The 12,158-nt window shown below is 57.8% G+C and overlaps 3 protein-coding genes across 5 annotated transcripts in view; 2 read left to right on the top strand and 1 right to left on the bottom strand.

Annotated features, from left to right (window-relative positions):
* OBSL1 (obscurin like cytoskeletal adaptor 1) overlaps window positions 1-8,910 on the top strand; it is a 28,091-nt gene extending 19,181 nt beyond the window's left edge. Inside the window, exon 21 of the mRNA XM_081142230.1 lies at window positions 8,761-8,910. Coding sequence (XP_080998356.1) covers window positions 8,761-8,819 — 59 coding nt within the window. The 3' untranslated portion in view covers window positions 8,820-8,910. The remainder of the gene's footprint in view (window positions 1-8,760) is intronic.
* TMEM198 (transmembrane protein 198) lies at window positions 17-7,918 on the bottom strand. Of its 3 annotated transcripts, XM_081142236.1 has the most exons (6): window positions 7,835-7,918; window positions 7,688-7,753; window positions 5,865-6,034; window positions 2,494-3,069; window positions 1,277-1,479; window positions 17-896 (listed from the first exon to the last, which is right to left on the bottom strand). In XM_081142236.1, the coding sequence occupies exons 3-6, from the start codon at window positions 6,028-6,030 to the stop codon at window positions 759-761; spliced, it is 1,083 nt and encodes a 360-aa protein (XP_080998362.1). In that variant the 5' UTR covers window positions 6,031-6,034; window positions 7,688-7,753; window positions 7,835-7,918; the 3' UTR covers window positions 17-758. The 3 variants fall into 3 exon arrangements, with proteins under 3 accessions (XP_080998362.1, XP_080998360.1, XP_080998361.1); XM_081142234.1 differs by lacking the exon at window positions 7,835-7,918 and having other exon boundaries at window positions 5,865-6,069; window positions 7,688-7,760; XM_081142235.1 differs by lacking the exons at window positions 7,688-7,753; window positions 7,835-7,918 and adding an exon at window positions 6,373-6,439 and having other exon boundaries at window positions 5,865-6,069.
* On the top strand, window positions 8,855-11,604 carry CHPF (chondroitin polymerizing factor; the record flags this gene model as incomplete). The annotated part of the gene is made up of 3 exons (XM_081142864.1): window positions 8,855-9,334; window positions 9,848-10,027; window positions 10,345-11,604. 3 exons carry the CDS (start codon window positions 8,855-8,857, stop codon window positions 11,602-11,604), a joined length of 1,920 nt encoding a protein of 639 aa, XP_080998990.1.
* Between the last annotated feature and the right edge of the window lie 554 nt (window positions 11,605-12,158).

A 12,158-nucleotide genomic window follows, 5' to 3' on the forward strand; every position in this document is an offset into this window, starting at 1 on the left:
CACCGAAAACCACTACTCTTGGCAGAAGCCACACAGTTTGGCACATTTATAAAAGATGTAAAACAAGGTGGGGTGGAGGGAGACAGAAGCATGAGGTGTCCAGGGTGGCATGACAGACACCAGACATGCATCGTGCATTTAAGCCCCCTTACCCCCTCCCCAACCCAGCCCAGAGCAGCACCCCCCACCCTCATCCCCTGCCCCTGCCCTCAGGCTGGTGGCTTTGCAGAGGACAGGGAACCAGGGTGAGGGGTGCTACAGTGGGCAAGGACAAGAAGCCTTGGGTGACTCTGGTTGAGAGGCAGAGCAATGGGGGAAGAAGGCAGACCTCCTCCACTTAGACATGCAGGAGAATGGCCCAGGGGACCCCAGCAGTGGGAGAGGAGGTGGGGCCAACCTTGCAGAAGCCCTGCCAATCAGAAGTCTAAGGCAAGGGTCCCAGTGTTCCCTCTAACCTCAACCCTCCATGCACACGCACACACGGGTGACACACTCACAACCCTGAGCACAACCCAAAGGGTCTCACACCCCATGTCCCTTAGGAGCCCCTTGGGAGCTTGGGAGAAGGCTTTCCCTCAGGCGAGGCCTAGCCTGAGACAGGTCCTTCCTTATAGCAGCCAGGCCAGTCCTCTCCAGGGTGGGGAGAGGGACAGCCATAGGCTACAGGGCCAGGTGGGCTGGGTGATTGCCCAGCAGACCTCCGCAAGCCAACAGAGCTGGTGACCACAGAGTCAAAGTGGGCAGGAGCAGCTATACTGCTATACTCGCACAGGGGGCCCTGCGCAGGCTGTCAGTGGTCCTCGGGACCCATATTCATAGTCTGTATCTGTGGGTGAGGCCATGAAGGAGCTCAGTGAGCTCCCCGTCTGCCGGTCCCGGAAGCTCTGGATATAGCTCTGTGGGAGAGTAAACACAGATGTGAGTATAGCCACAGACCCCTGCCCTGAGAGCCACCTCAGGCAGACATCCTCTCTCTGCGCCCCCACAAGCCTGAGACTCACCCCAGACTGCCGTAGTCCAGGACCTCATTCACACTCATAGTCTTTAGCCCTGAGACCCTACCCCATAGCATACCTTATTAAAATTCTTACTCAGACACCTTTCCCCATCCCAGCACTCAGTCCATCAGGCTCCTGGTGCAGGGGTTACGATGGGTGGACAAATGCTAGGCCTTCTAGACAGTGACTAGCCCCTGGGGAAAGCCCAGTCCTGCTTGGACAGAGTTTACAACACTCCCTTGTCCCCCATTCGGATTGGAGGGGCTCAGAGTGCTCACCGGGGAGAGGACGTCTCCATTGAAGCGTTTGATGGGCACTGGCCTGCGCCGATAAGCAGGGTCAGGGGGCCCAGGCCTTGGAGGAGCCCGGGGGCCTCTGGAGGGAGCCCGGGGGGGTCTCTTCTTGCGCCGCTTCTCCTTGCGCTCTTCCTGCTGCCTTATCCGCATCAGCTGCACACGGCGTCGCTGCCGGCTGATGACCACTGTGAAGAGATGGGCAGAGAAGGGTCTCAGAGGCCCACATGCATCAGCTCCACACTTCCTACCTGGGGGCTGTGGACTTCCAGATTCCCCTTACCTATAACCTCCCCCCTTTCCTTCCCTGGTCTCCCACCTCCCAGATGGGACTTCCATTGTTCTTTACCTCTGAAGATCTTTATGGAAGATTCCTAGACTTCTAAGTACCCCCTCCCCAGCTGTTACCCCTTCTCCCAACCCTGAGCCCTGGGTGACTCAGGAGACCAGCCATCATCTCTCTACTGGACAACCAACCATAGCTGCCCCCACACTGGTTTTCCTTCTACACTTGCCTTCCCCAGTGCTTGCCACACTCAGCAGCCAGAATGAGCATTCCAAATGCTAAATTAGCTCATAGCCTCCCTGCTTTAAACCTCCAACAGTATCTTATTGCCCTCCTAATAAAACCCAGAGTCCTCATCATGGCCCAGAGGGCCCACACAATTGGCATCCCTCAGCAACCACAGTCCAGCCCCACTTCCTCAGTGAACCAAGCCCATTCCTTCTCAGGCCCCCATCCTTGCTGTTCCCTTTTTTCTAGCTCTTTGCATCGCTGGTCCCTTGTCCTTCAGGACTCAAGTGTCACCTCTTCCAAGTAGCCTTCCTTAAGTAACCTCTCTATAATAGCCTCTGAAGGTCGCTGTCAGATTACCCTGCATATCTCTTTCATATCACTCTGCACAACTGGAATGAATTATTGTGTTTGTTGGGTGTCTGCATCTGTCTCTCCCGACCCAAATCTAACTTCCTAAGGGCAGGGACCTGCTGTGTCTCCGGTTCTGGAATGGGCTTAGCACAGAGCTGCTGCACCATACATTGTTGTGGAATGAGTACCACTGAGGTCGTACCTTCCCAGACCGTGATCCAGTCACCTAACCCTGTTGAGGCCTTCCGCTGCTGGTGTGTACAGCTTCTTCCCCACTCCCCAATTGCTCACCCTGTCCCATTTCTTATGACCACCCTGGTCTGTGCCCTCTCACCTTCTGTGTGGGAGTCCCCCTCGGCCGTCACCCGCCACTGCACCAGAACGCCCATCAGGCTGAGCAGGGGCCAAAGCGCCAGCAGGGCCCAGCTCCGCCAGCAGAGGGGAGGCACAGGGGCAGCGCGCAGCCGCTCCACGGCGTAGCGCCCCAGCAGCAGCAGCTCAGCAAAGTAGTCAGCAGCAGTGGCGATGAGTGCAGCACCGGTCACAGCGGTGGCCAGAGTGGTCAGCGGGCGGGGCCAGCGCAGCGTGAGCAGGGCGCAGAGCAGGCCGCCCCCCAGCAGCAGCCCCAGTGGGCTCCACACGGAGCCCGGCTGGTAGTAGGGGGTAGAGCCCAGCAGGGCAGCAGCGGCGAGCAGCAGACCGAGCAGCAGCCCCACCAGGAACAGGCCCACGCTGCGCACCAGCATGGCCACCAGCCCGCACAGCAGCCCGATGCCCAGTGCGATGCCCGCACTCGCCCCTGCACTCAGCTGTGTCTCCAGCACCCGCTCTCGGTAGCACAGCAGGAAGATGACCACAGAGCCAAACAGCAACCCAGTGAGGAAGAGCACTGCCTTGAAGCAGCGGTAACCTAGAGGGGAACAGGGGCCAGTGAGGGGCCAACAGGAGGTAACCCAGCTGGAGGCAAGGGGACTGAGGGGTCAGGAACATGGAACCACAGGGGAACCAGAGGCAGGACACTAAAATAAGAGAACTGGGGGTCAGTGGGTTCCTGACGGCACCGGTGATGGGGCCAGTGGGGTCAAGGGAGGTCAGAGAGATAGGTCACTAGGAGTTACTTGGAAAACACAGAGGCAGTCATTGAGATAAATGTTGGATCTTTGAGGGTTAGGGGAGTCAGAGATAAGTCATTGGAATCAAGAGTGAATAAGTGATAGGGTCATTGGGGTCTTTGGAATCATAGGGTCGAGAAATAGGTTACTGGGGTCACAAGGGGATCAGCAAGAGAGTCATTTACTGGGGTCTGTGAGGAGGGATTGTTCAGAGAGATGAGGTATTTGGAAGTCAGAAAGAATTTGAGAGATGAGGGTCACACGGGTTCAGAAAGATGAGGTCTTGGAGGGGTCATGAGGCTTCAGAGACATGGCATCATTGAAAGGTTACAAAGAGAAAAGAGAAGCAGGGTTATTAGGGACTGGTTCCAGGAGATAAGGCCTTTGCAGGTGGAGGGGGGAGTGACAGATGTGGAATAATTGAGAGTATTAAAGGAATTCAGAGAGAGAGTAACATTGAGGCCAGAGAAATGGGATTATTGAGATCATGATGGGGGGAGGAGCAATCAGGCAATCAGATCCTAGGGATCAGAGAGTTAGGAGAAACGGAGTCAGGGATAGAAGGTGATGAGATAACTGGGGGGTCAAAAGGGGTTACAAAGGGTCATATAGGGTGAAATAGTGGTTGTGGAGTTCCAGGAAAATGGAGGCTATAGGGCCATTGGGCCCATTAGGGGTACCCGGAAGAGTGAGGGACTTGTAGATCCTGAACAGTTGAGAAGATGGGGTTAAAGGGGTCAGGGAGAGCCAAAAAGAAAGGTCAAAGAGAAGATTCAGTTCTAGGAATGAAGGGAACCTTCAGAATCCAGGAGGTACTGGAGTCAGAAAGAGGAGTACGGCATATACAAGGGCTCAGAGTCCAAGAGCTCAGGAGTGGGGGCATCCAAGAGGGGTAAGGTGGCAGGAAAGCACAGGAGAGGGAATGTCGGGGTGTATTGATTAGCTGCAGAGGGATTGGGTATGGATAGGGGAGGGAGCAAGGTGACACAGACTCCTTGGAGGCCCAGAATGTGTCCTGAATCCTTAGAGGGGCACTTCCTCCTCCCCACTCTGCAGTTGTTCGGCCAAGAGTTTGGGGGTGGAAAGAAAAGGACCATCTGGCTCCCATTCTTGCCAACTACCCAGCTATTCTAGGGGGAGGTGTAGAGGCATCAGAGCACAAGTCTCGCCCCACCTCTGCCAAGCCTGGAACCCAGACCTCCAAGCTTCCTTTGCACTTCTTCCAATCACTTATAATACTCCTCCTGGAGGCTTTCCTTGGACCCCCAGCCAATAGAGATTGCTCCCCTCTCTGTAACTCTTGCTGTGGAGTCACTGGGCTTTTACTCCACTAGTCTACCTGGCACCTTTGTGCACATTAGAAAAAGGTGTGCCACCCTGGTCGGTGTGGCTTGGTTGAGCATCATCTCACACACTGAAAAGCCATTGGTTTGATTCCCAGGTAGGGCACATGCCCAGGTTGTGGGTTCCATCCCTGCTCAGGGTGCATGGAGGAGGCAACCAACTGATGTGTCTATTATTTATTGAATCCCTACTAATTCTCACATCAGTGTTTCTCTCTCCCCTCTCCCCTCCTCTCTCTCTAAAATCAATAAAAATACATTTTTAACAAAAAAAAGAGAGAAAGAAAAAAGTGCACTTCTCTCTTGGCAAAGCAGCCTTGTGCCAAGGCCTAGAGTTTGGTAAGTGGAGCATGGGCTGGATTTCAGGCCCCACTTATCTGTTCAACTGAACTCCCTTGTATAGCAGCCATCCTGTACAACTGTTTCCAGCAGCCCTGATTACTAGAGCCTGCCTCATAGGTGATCTCCATGTGTATGACTAACATCTAGCCTACTCTACAGTTGACTCTTGAACAGCACAAGTTTGAATGTCACGGGTCCACTTACACATGAATATTTTCAGTAAATATACAGTCAGCCCTCCATAGCTCCAGGTTTTACATGCACAGATTCAACAGACTGCAGACTGAAAACAGAATTTTGGATCCATGGTTGGGAATCTGTGGATGCTGAGAGCCAACTTAAGTTATATTTGGATTTTTGACTGCACCCAAACCCTTGTGTTATTCAAGGGTCAACTATAATATGTATCACAGGTGTAAATATTCCAGAAGTCTCTCCCCCATTAGGTCCTGTGTTAAGGGACCATGATTAATCACCCTGCTAAATGTTTTCAGTGTCTAGCTAGCACAGTGACCCAAAGACATCTTCACCACAATAGCTACTACTTATTGAGTCCCTGCTAATTCTCACAACAACCTTACATGAGGTAAATATAATTGTTCCCAGTGTTCAGATGAGAAAACTGAGGCTCAGGAAGGTTAATGTGCCCAAAGCATCACAATTAGTAAGGCACAAAGCCAGGTTCAAATTGAAGCATGCCTAATTCAAAAGATCTGTGTTTTCTAGAGTCTAGATGATATAGGAACATGGTATAAAAGAAAGTAAGAAAAGGTAGTTATTCACGCTAGTAGTGATGATGGTGGTGGAGGTGTTGGTGGTGAAGTTCTGGAGGAGACTGGGGTGCCTCAGGAAAATAACTTAGGGAGACAATGGGGAGCCTAGGTGAGGGATGAGTTGGGGGGTCTCACCAAAGAAGCAGTAGACGACTCCAAACAGACAGCACATGATGCAGACGAGGGCGGGCAGTGCCTGGTATCTGCGCTCCAGGGGCTGTTCACAGGGTGCACCCCAGAAGGCATCATCTGGCTCGGGGGGCAGCAGCTGGAACCGCAGTGTTGCCACAGTGCCTGGCATAGTGCTAGGAACGAAAGGGAGTCACCCTCCCAGGTCAGCCTGACAGAGAGGAAGTTGGAGTCAAGGAGGAGCCCTGGGTCTCCACCAGGATAGGGCGAGAATGGGAGAACTAGACAAGGGCACACTGGACAAAGGAGTGGTGCCCACATCAGGCAGCTCCGGAGGCATCCCTACGTGGGGGACAAAAGACAAAGGGCACAAAAGTGTCTGGCCCGAGGGGGCCAGAGTGAAGAAGTCGGAGGGGGAGCTGGGTTGGGGGAGACGCGGGCAGTGTGCTGCCGGTGAGGAGGACGCAGGAGACTCGTCTGTGGGCGGCTAAACCTGGGCTTGTCCAAAATCTACCTGGGCTGGAGGCGACCTGAGCTTTTGAGTGAAAGAGGCTGTGCGGAGGCCGAAGGGTCCGGGGTGGCGGGGCGCCCGAGGCCCCGGCTGCCTGCGGCCCGGGGAAAGCCCGTCGTGCGGGGCAGGGGGCCGCTGGGCCGGAGGGACCGGTCCCTGCGCGTCGTCGTCGCCGCCGCTCCGCCTCCAGCACCGGCTGGCGCTCCCGTCCCGCGGCGTCCGGGGGCTCGGGCGGGGCCTGGGGAAGGGGACGGAGCGCGAGCGGGGGCGCGGGCTGCCCCGGAGCCGCGGCCCCATGCCCCGAGCCCGCCCGCGGCCTTTGGTGCTGATGGACAGCTCCGGCCTCGGCTCCTGACGTCACTCAGGCGCACCCGCCAGGCGGGGCGGGCTGCTTCTGACGTCACCCGGGACGCACCAACCGCGCCGGGGGGAGGCGGGGGCTCCGCCCCGGCGTCTCCCGCTCGCTCGCCGAGGAGGGGGCACTTCCGGGGGTCCTTCGCCTTTAACCTCCCCTTCTCCTCCCTCTCCGGTAGCCGGAGCCCGAGACCCCACCCCGGGGGCGGGGCCCTCGCAGTGACACGTCGGACCGCGGGGGCCGCGGCGGAGGCTTCCGCACCGCAAGCGGCGACCCTGCGCGACGCGGGACGGCGGCCCGAGGCGGAGAGGAGCGCGGCGCCGGGGATTCGGCTCGGGCCGCGGGCTCTGCTCCGCGGGGCGGGAGCCCGCCCGCCGCTCGGCCCAGGCCCTCCGGGTCCGCCCCCTCCCCGGTCCCGCCCCCTCGGAGCCTCCCCGGCCGCTCCGGGGCTGCTCCCCGGCTGGGGGCCCGCGGTCCGGGCGCCATGCGGGCATCGCTGCTGCTGTCGGTGCTGCGGCCCGCAGGGCCCGTGGCGGTGGGCATCTCCCTGGGCTTCACCCTGAGCCTGCTCAGCGTCACCTGGGTGGAGGAGCCGTGCGGCCCGGGGCCGCCCCAGCCCGGGGAGTCCGAGCTGCCGCCGCGGGGCAACACCAACGCGGCGCGCCGACCCAACTCGGTGCAGCCCGGCGCGGAGCGCGAGCGGCCGGGCGCCGGCGAGAGCTGGGAGCCGCGCGTCCTGCCCTACCGCCCCGCGCAGCCCGGCCAGGCCGCCAAGAAGGCCGTCAGGTAGGCATCGGCCCCGCAGCCCGGCACCGGCCGGGACGGCCTGCGGGACGCCGCCGGGCCGGTCGGGCTCCGGAAGGAAGAGACTGTCCGGCCAGGAAGTCTTTGGCCCGAACGACTTCCGATGGCCCTGCCCTGCCCGGGGCCGGAGCCCATCTGAGGCCTCTGGGCTGGACTCACCTGCCCCTGTGCCAGGCCGGCTGGGCCCCGCGGTCTCCCAGAGGTCCCCCGAGCTCCCTGGCTGGGCTGTTGGGTTTAGAGAAATGATTGGTATAAAAAACTGGTTTATGGAGAGAGGGAAAGAAAAGGGAGAGAACTGGGATTTACCTGCGTCTCCCTGGGTGGGACACCTCGCGGTGAGACTGGTGAGAGCAGTGATGTAGCCGCCCCACCAATGCCTCTGCCCATGGGTTGAAGTAGTAACACCGAGTTCAAGTTCCAGTCCTGCAACTTGCCTTCTCTCTTGTGGAAGGGAAGTTCCTGGAGCTCCTGGGCTCCAGTTGCCCCTCCCCCAAACACCCTCAATACACCCCTGTGCTGGTACTCCATTACATCACTCATGTGATGCACTGTGGTACAATGGCATATTTCTACAGAAGTAAGTGCTGTGTACGTGGTGTATAGAGTGCCTATGAGCCAAGCATTCGCCTAGGTGCTTTACGTAGATACAGTCAGCCCCATTTTTCAGATGTGGCTACTGAGGCTCAGAAAGGTTAAGTAACTTGCTCAAGGACACAACTACGTAGTGAAACGGGATCACACCCACAATGTGTCTCTCATATCTGCATGGATATTACCACCTCCCAAAAGCACTATGTAGGTAAGACTAACATTTCACTTACATGACCCCTGGGAGATATTTGTTTTTCTTATACCTATTTATAGGTGAAGAAAGGAGCCCAGAGAGGACATGACCTGCAGGAGCTTATGTATGCTGCCTCCTGTCTTTTTTTGTTTTTTTTTAAACTTTTTTTTAAACCTTTTTAAAAATTTGGTCTTCGAGAGAGGAAGAGAGGGAGGGGGAGAGAGAGACAGACAGACAAAGAAAGAAACATCATTTGATTGCCTCCTGCTGGTGCCCCGACTGGGGATCAAACACCCCACCTGGGTATCGAACCACCCACCTGGGTATGTGCTCTGAGGGGGAATCAGTCCTACCTCCTTTTGGTGTAGGGGACTACACTCCAACCAACCGAGCCACACTGGCCAGGGCCCGATTGTCTTTTTGATAATCTTGTACCATCTCTCCCCAGGACCCGCTACATCAGCACCGAGCTGGGCATCAGGCAGAGGCTGCTGGTGGCAGTGCTGACCTCACAGGCCACGTTACCCACTCTGGGCGTGGCCATGAACCGCACGCTGGGGCACCGGCTAGAGCGCGTGGTGTTCCTGACAGGCTCTCGGGGCCGTAGGGCACCACCAGGCATGGCTGTGGTAACTTTGGGCGAGGAGAGGCCCATCGGCCACCTACACCTGGCACTGCGCCACCTGCTGGAGCAGCACGGGGACGACTTTGACTGGTTCTTCCTAGTACCTGACACCACCTACACCGAGGCTCACGGACTGGTGCGCCTAGCTGGCCGCCTCAGCCTGGCAGCTGCTGCCCACCTCTATCTGGGCCGGCCCCAGGACTTCATCGGTGGAGAGCCCGCCCCGGGCCGCTATTGCCACGGTGGCTTTGGGGTACTTTTGTCACGCACACTGCTGCAGCAGCTGCGCCCCCATCTGGAAGGCTGCCGCAATGACATCGTCAGTGCGCGTCCAGATGAGTGGCTGGGACGTTGCATCCTTGATGCCACTGGGGTGGGCTGCACTGGCGAACACGAGGTGAGAAGATAATCCACCGCACTGGTGCCTCCTATCTGAGCTTGTGCACCTCCCCTGAGAGGCAAAGGAGTGGTTGGAGATATAGGCCTGGGTTTCCATTGCCAGTTCTGGCCTTTTCTATCCCTGTGACCTTGGGTAAATTACTGAATCTCCTGAGTGTCAATATCCTTACCCATACCATTGGAAATAATTATTGCTCAGGGTTGTTATAAAGATTAGAAAAAAATAAGAGAGCTTTGCACATAGTAGGTGTTCAGTATTGGCTATAATTATTTTATTTGAAACCCTGGACAGCTGAGATAGGATGCATGCCCATTTTATAGATGAGCAAGCAGACGCTTGCCCCAGGCCATACAAGTTGACAACTGGTCAAGGTACTTAAACCCACAGAATTCTGATTGGGAGTCTACAACAGGTCATAGGTTGGGGAAATAAGACACACACTATGAGGTGAGGGGGGCAGGCTGTTCCATCATTCTTCCCTTTATGGACCCCTACCCTTTCTCTCCCCAGGGAGTACATTATAGCTACCTGGAGCTGAGCCCTGGGGAGTCCGTGCAGGAGGGGGACCCTCGTTTCCGCAGCGCCCTGACTGCCTACCCTGTGCGTGACCCTGTGCACATGTACCAGCTGCATAAGGCTTTTGCCCGAGCTGAGCTGGAACGCACATACCAGGAGATCCAGGAATTGCAGGTATGGTCGGGGCTGGGGATGAAGTGGCAGGTCATGTAGGGTCTTAGAGATCCCAGGGAAATAAAATATGAGCACTAGAATCAGAACACATCTGCCTCCTGTCCCTGTTTGTTTCTATCCATTCTGAGAAGCCGCTCCAGAAAAAAACCCCTTTTAACTCAGGCTGCCTCCATCTGGGGAAAGGACAGGTAGGGGCCCTGACAGGGCGGAGGTTGGCAGGGTACAGGACCCATCCTGAGTACCACCTGCCATCTGCCCAGTCCTTCAGCTGGCCCCTGGGGTCTCTGCCTTGCTCACAGTCTGTTTCTCCAACCCAGTGGGAGATCCAGAACACCAGCCGTCTGGCAGCGGATGGGGAACGGGCAGCCGCTTGGCCCGTGGGCATTCCAGCACCATCCCGCCCAGCCTCTCGCTTTGAGGTGTTGCGCTGGGACTATTTCACTGAGCAGCATGCCTTCTCCTGTGCTGATGGTTCGCCCCGCTGCCCTCTCCGTGGGGCTGACAGGGCCGATGTGGCCGATGTCCTGGGGGCAGCCTTGGAAGAGCTCAACCGCCGCTACCACCCAGCCCTGCAGCTCCAGAAGCAACAGCTGATTAATGGCTACCGACGCTTTGATCCTGCGCGGGGTATGGAGTACACGCTGGACTTGCAGCTGGAGGCGCTGACCCCCCAGGGTGGCCGCCGACCCCTCACTCACAGGGTACAGCTGCTACGGCCACTGAGCCGTGTGGAGATCTTGCCTGTGCCCTACGTCACTGAGGCCTCACGTCTCACTGTGTTACTGCCTCTGGCTGCAGCTGAGCGCGACCTGGCCCCTGGCTTCCTGGAGGCCTTCGCCACAGCAGCTCTGGAGCCTGGTGATGCTGCGGCAGCTTTGACCCTGCTGCTACTGTATGAGCCACGACAGGCCCAGCGGGCAGCCCATGCAGATGTCTTCGCACCTGTCAAGGCCCACGTGGCAGAGCTAGAGCAGCGTTTCCCCGGTGCCCGGGTACCCTGGCTCAGTGTGCAGACAGCTGCCCCATCACCACTGCGCCTGATGGATCTACTCTCCAAGAAGCACCCACTGGACACGCTGTTCCTGCTGGCCGGGCCGGACACGGTGCTCACGCCCGACTTCCTGAACCGCTGCCGCATGCACGCCATCTCCGGCTGGCAGGCCTTCTTTCCCATGCACTTCCAGGCCTTCCACCCAGCCGTGGCCCCACCACAGGGCCCCGGACCTCCGGAGCTGGGCCGAGACACAGGTCGCTTTGATCGCCAGGTGGCCACTGAGGCCTGTTTCTATAACTCTGACTATGTGGCAGCCCGAGGGCGGCTAGCAGCGGCCTCGGAGCTGGAGGAGGAGCTCCTGGAGAGCATGGATGTGTATGAGCTGTTCCTGCGCTTCTCCAGCCTGCATGTGCTGCGAGCAGTGGAGCCGGCGCTGCTGCAGCGCTACCGGGCCCAGACATGCAGTGCGCGGCTCAGTGAGGACCTGTACCATCGTTGTCGCCAGAGCGTGCTGGAGGGCCTGGGCTCCCGCACCCAGCTCGCCATGCTGCTGTTTGAGCAGGAGCAAGGCAACAGCACCTGACCTCACCCGGTACCCCAAAACCCTGGCCTGGCGGTGCTTCTCCCCCAACCACCTGGAGTCACCTGTCGGCCTCCCTGGACAGGACTGTCCACAGCCTCAGACTCCAGGACAGCCCACTGGCCCTTTCTCTCTAGCTTGTGGGCCCTCGGGCTTAGGACAAGCCCTGTGGGAGGTGCCCTCAGAGCCACCCCTTCCTGTCCCAAACCCCTGCCCCTGACACTGCTGATTCAAGCTGTGGCCGCAATATTTATGTAGTGCAGTCTGCCTGACGCCAGGCCTTCCTCCAAGTCCTGGGGGCTGGGCTGTAGATGACTTGTGGGAATGGGGGAGCTGAGAGAGGAGCGTGGGGCATCTCCTAGCTTCTCCCTTCTGGACCCCGATGAAGCTCTCTGCCTTTAATAAACTGGCTGAGTGTGGACCGCTGATCCTGAGTTTTTGAAAGGTAGGCAGGGGACAGAGGGAGTTGGCAGTGAGGATGGAGGCTCCCTGTCTGGCTGGGCCTGGATTTCCTTTTCCTGGGGACCAAGACATGCATATGCTCAGCCTCACCTCAG

Source organism: Miniopterus schreibersii (genome assembly GCF_964146895.1).
Source record: "Miniopterus schreibersii genome assembly, chromosome: 7".
NCBI lineage: Eukaryota > Metazoa > Chordata > Mammalia > Chiroptera > Miniopteridae > Miniopterus > Miniopterus schreibersii.

Coding starts and splice junctions, on each gene's coding strand:
- TMEM198 (XM_081142236.1), bottom strand. CDS start 6,030: ATGCCAGGCACTGTGGCAACACTGCGGTTCCAGCTGCTGCCCCCCGAG. Junction 3,070..5,864: donor AGTCGTCTACTGCTTCTTTG/GTGAGACCCCCC, acceptor GTTCCCCTCTAG/GTTACCGCTGCTTCAAGGCA. Junction 897..1,276: donor ATGGAGACGTCCTCTCCCCG/GTGAGCACTCTG, acceptor ACTCTCCCACAG/AGCTATATCCAGAGCTTCCG.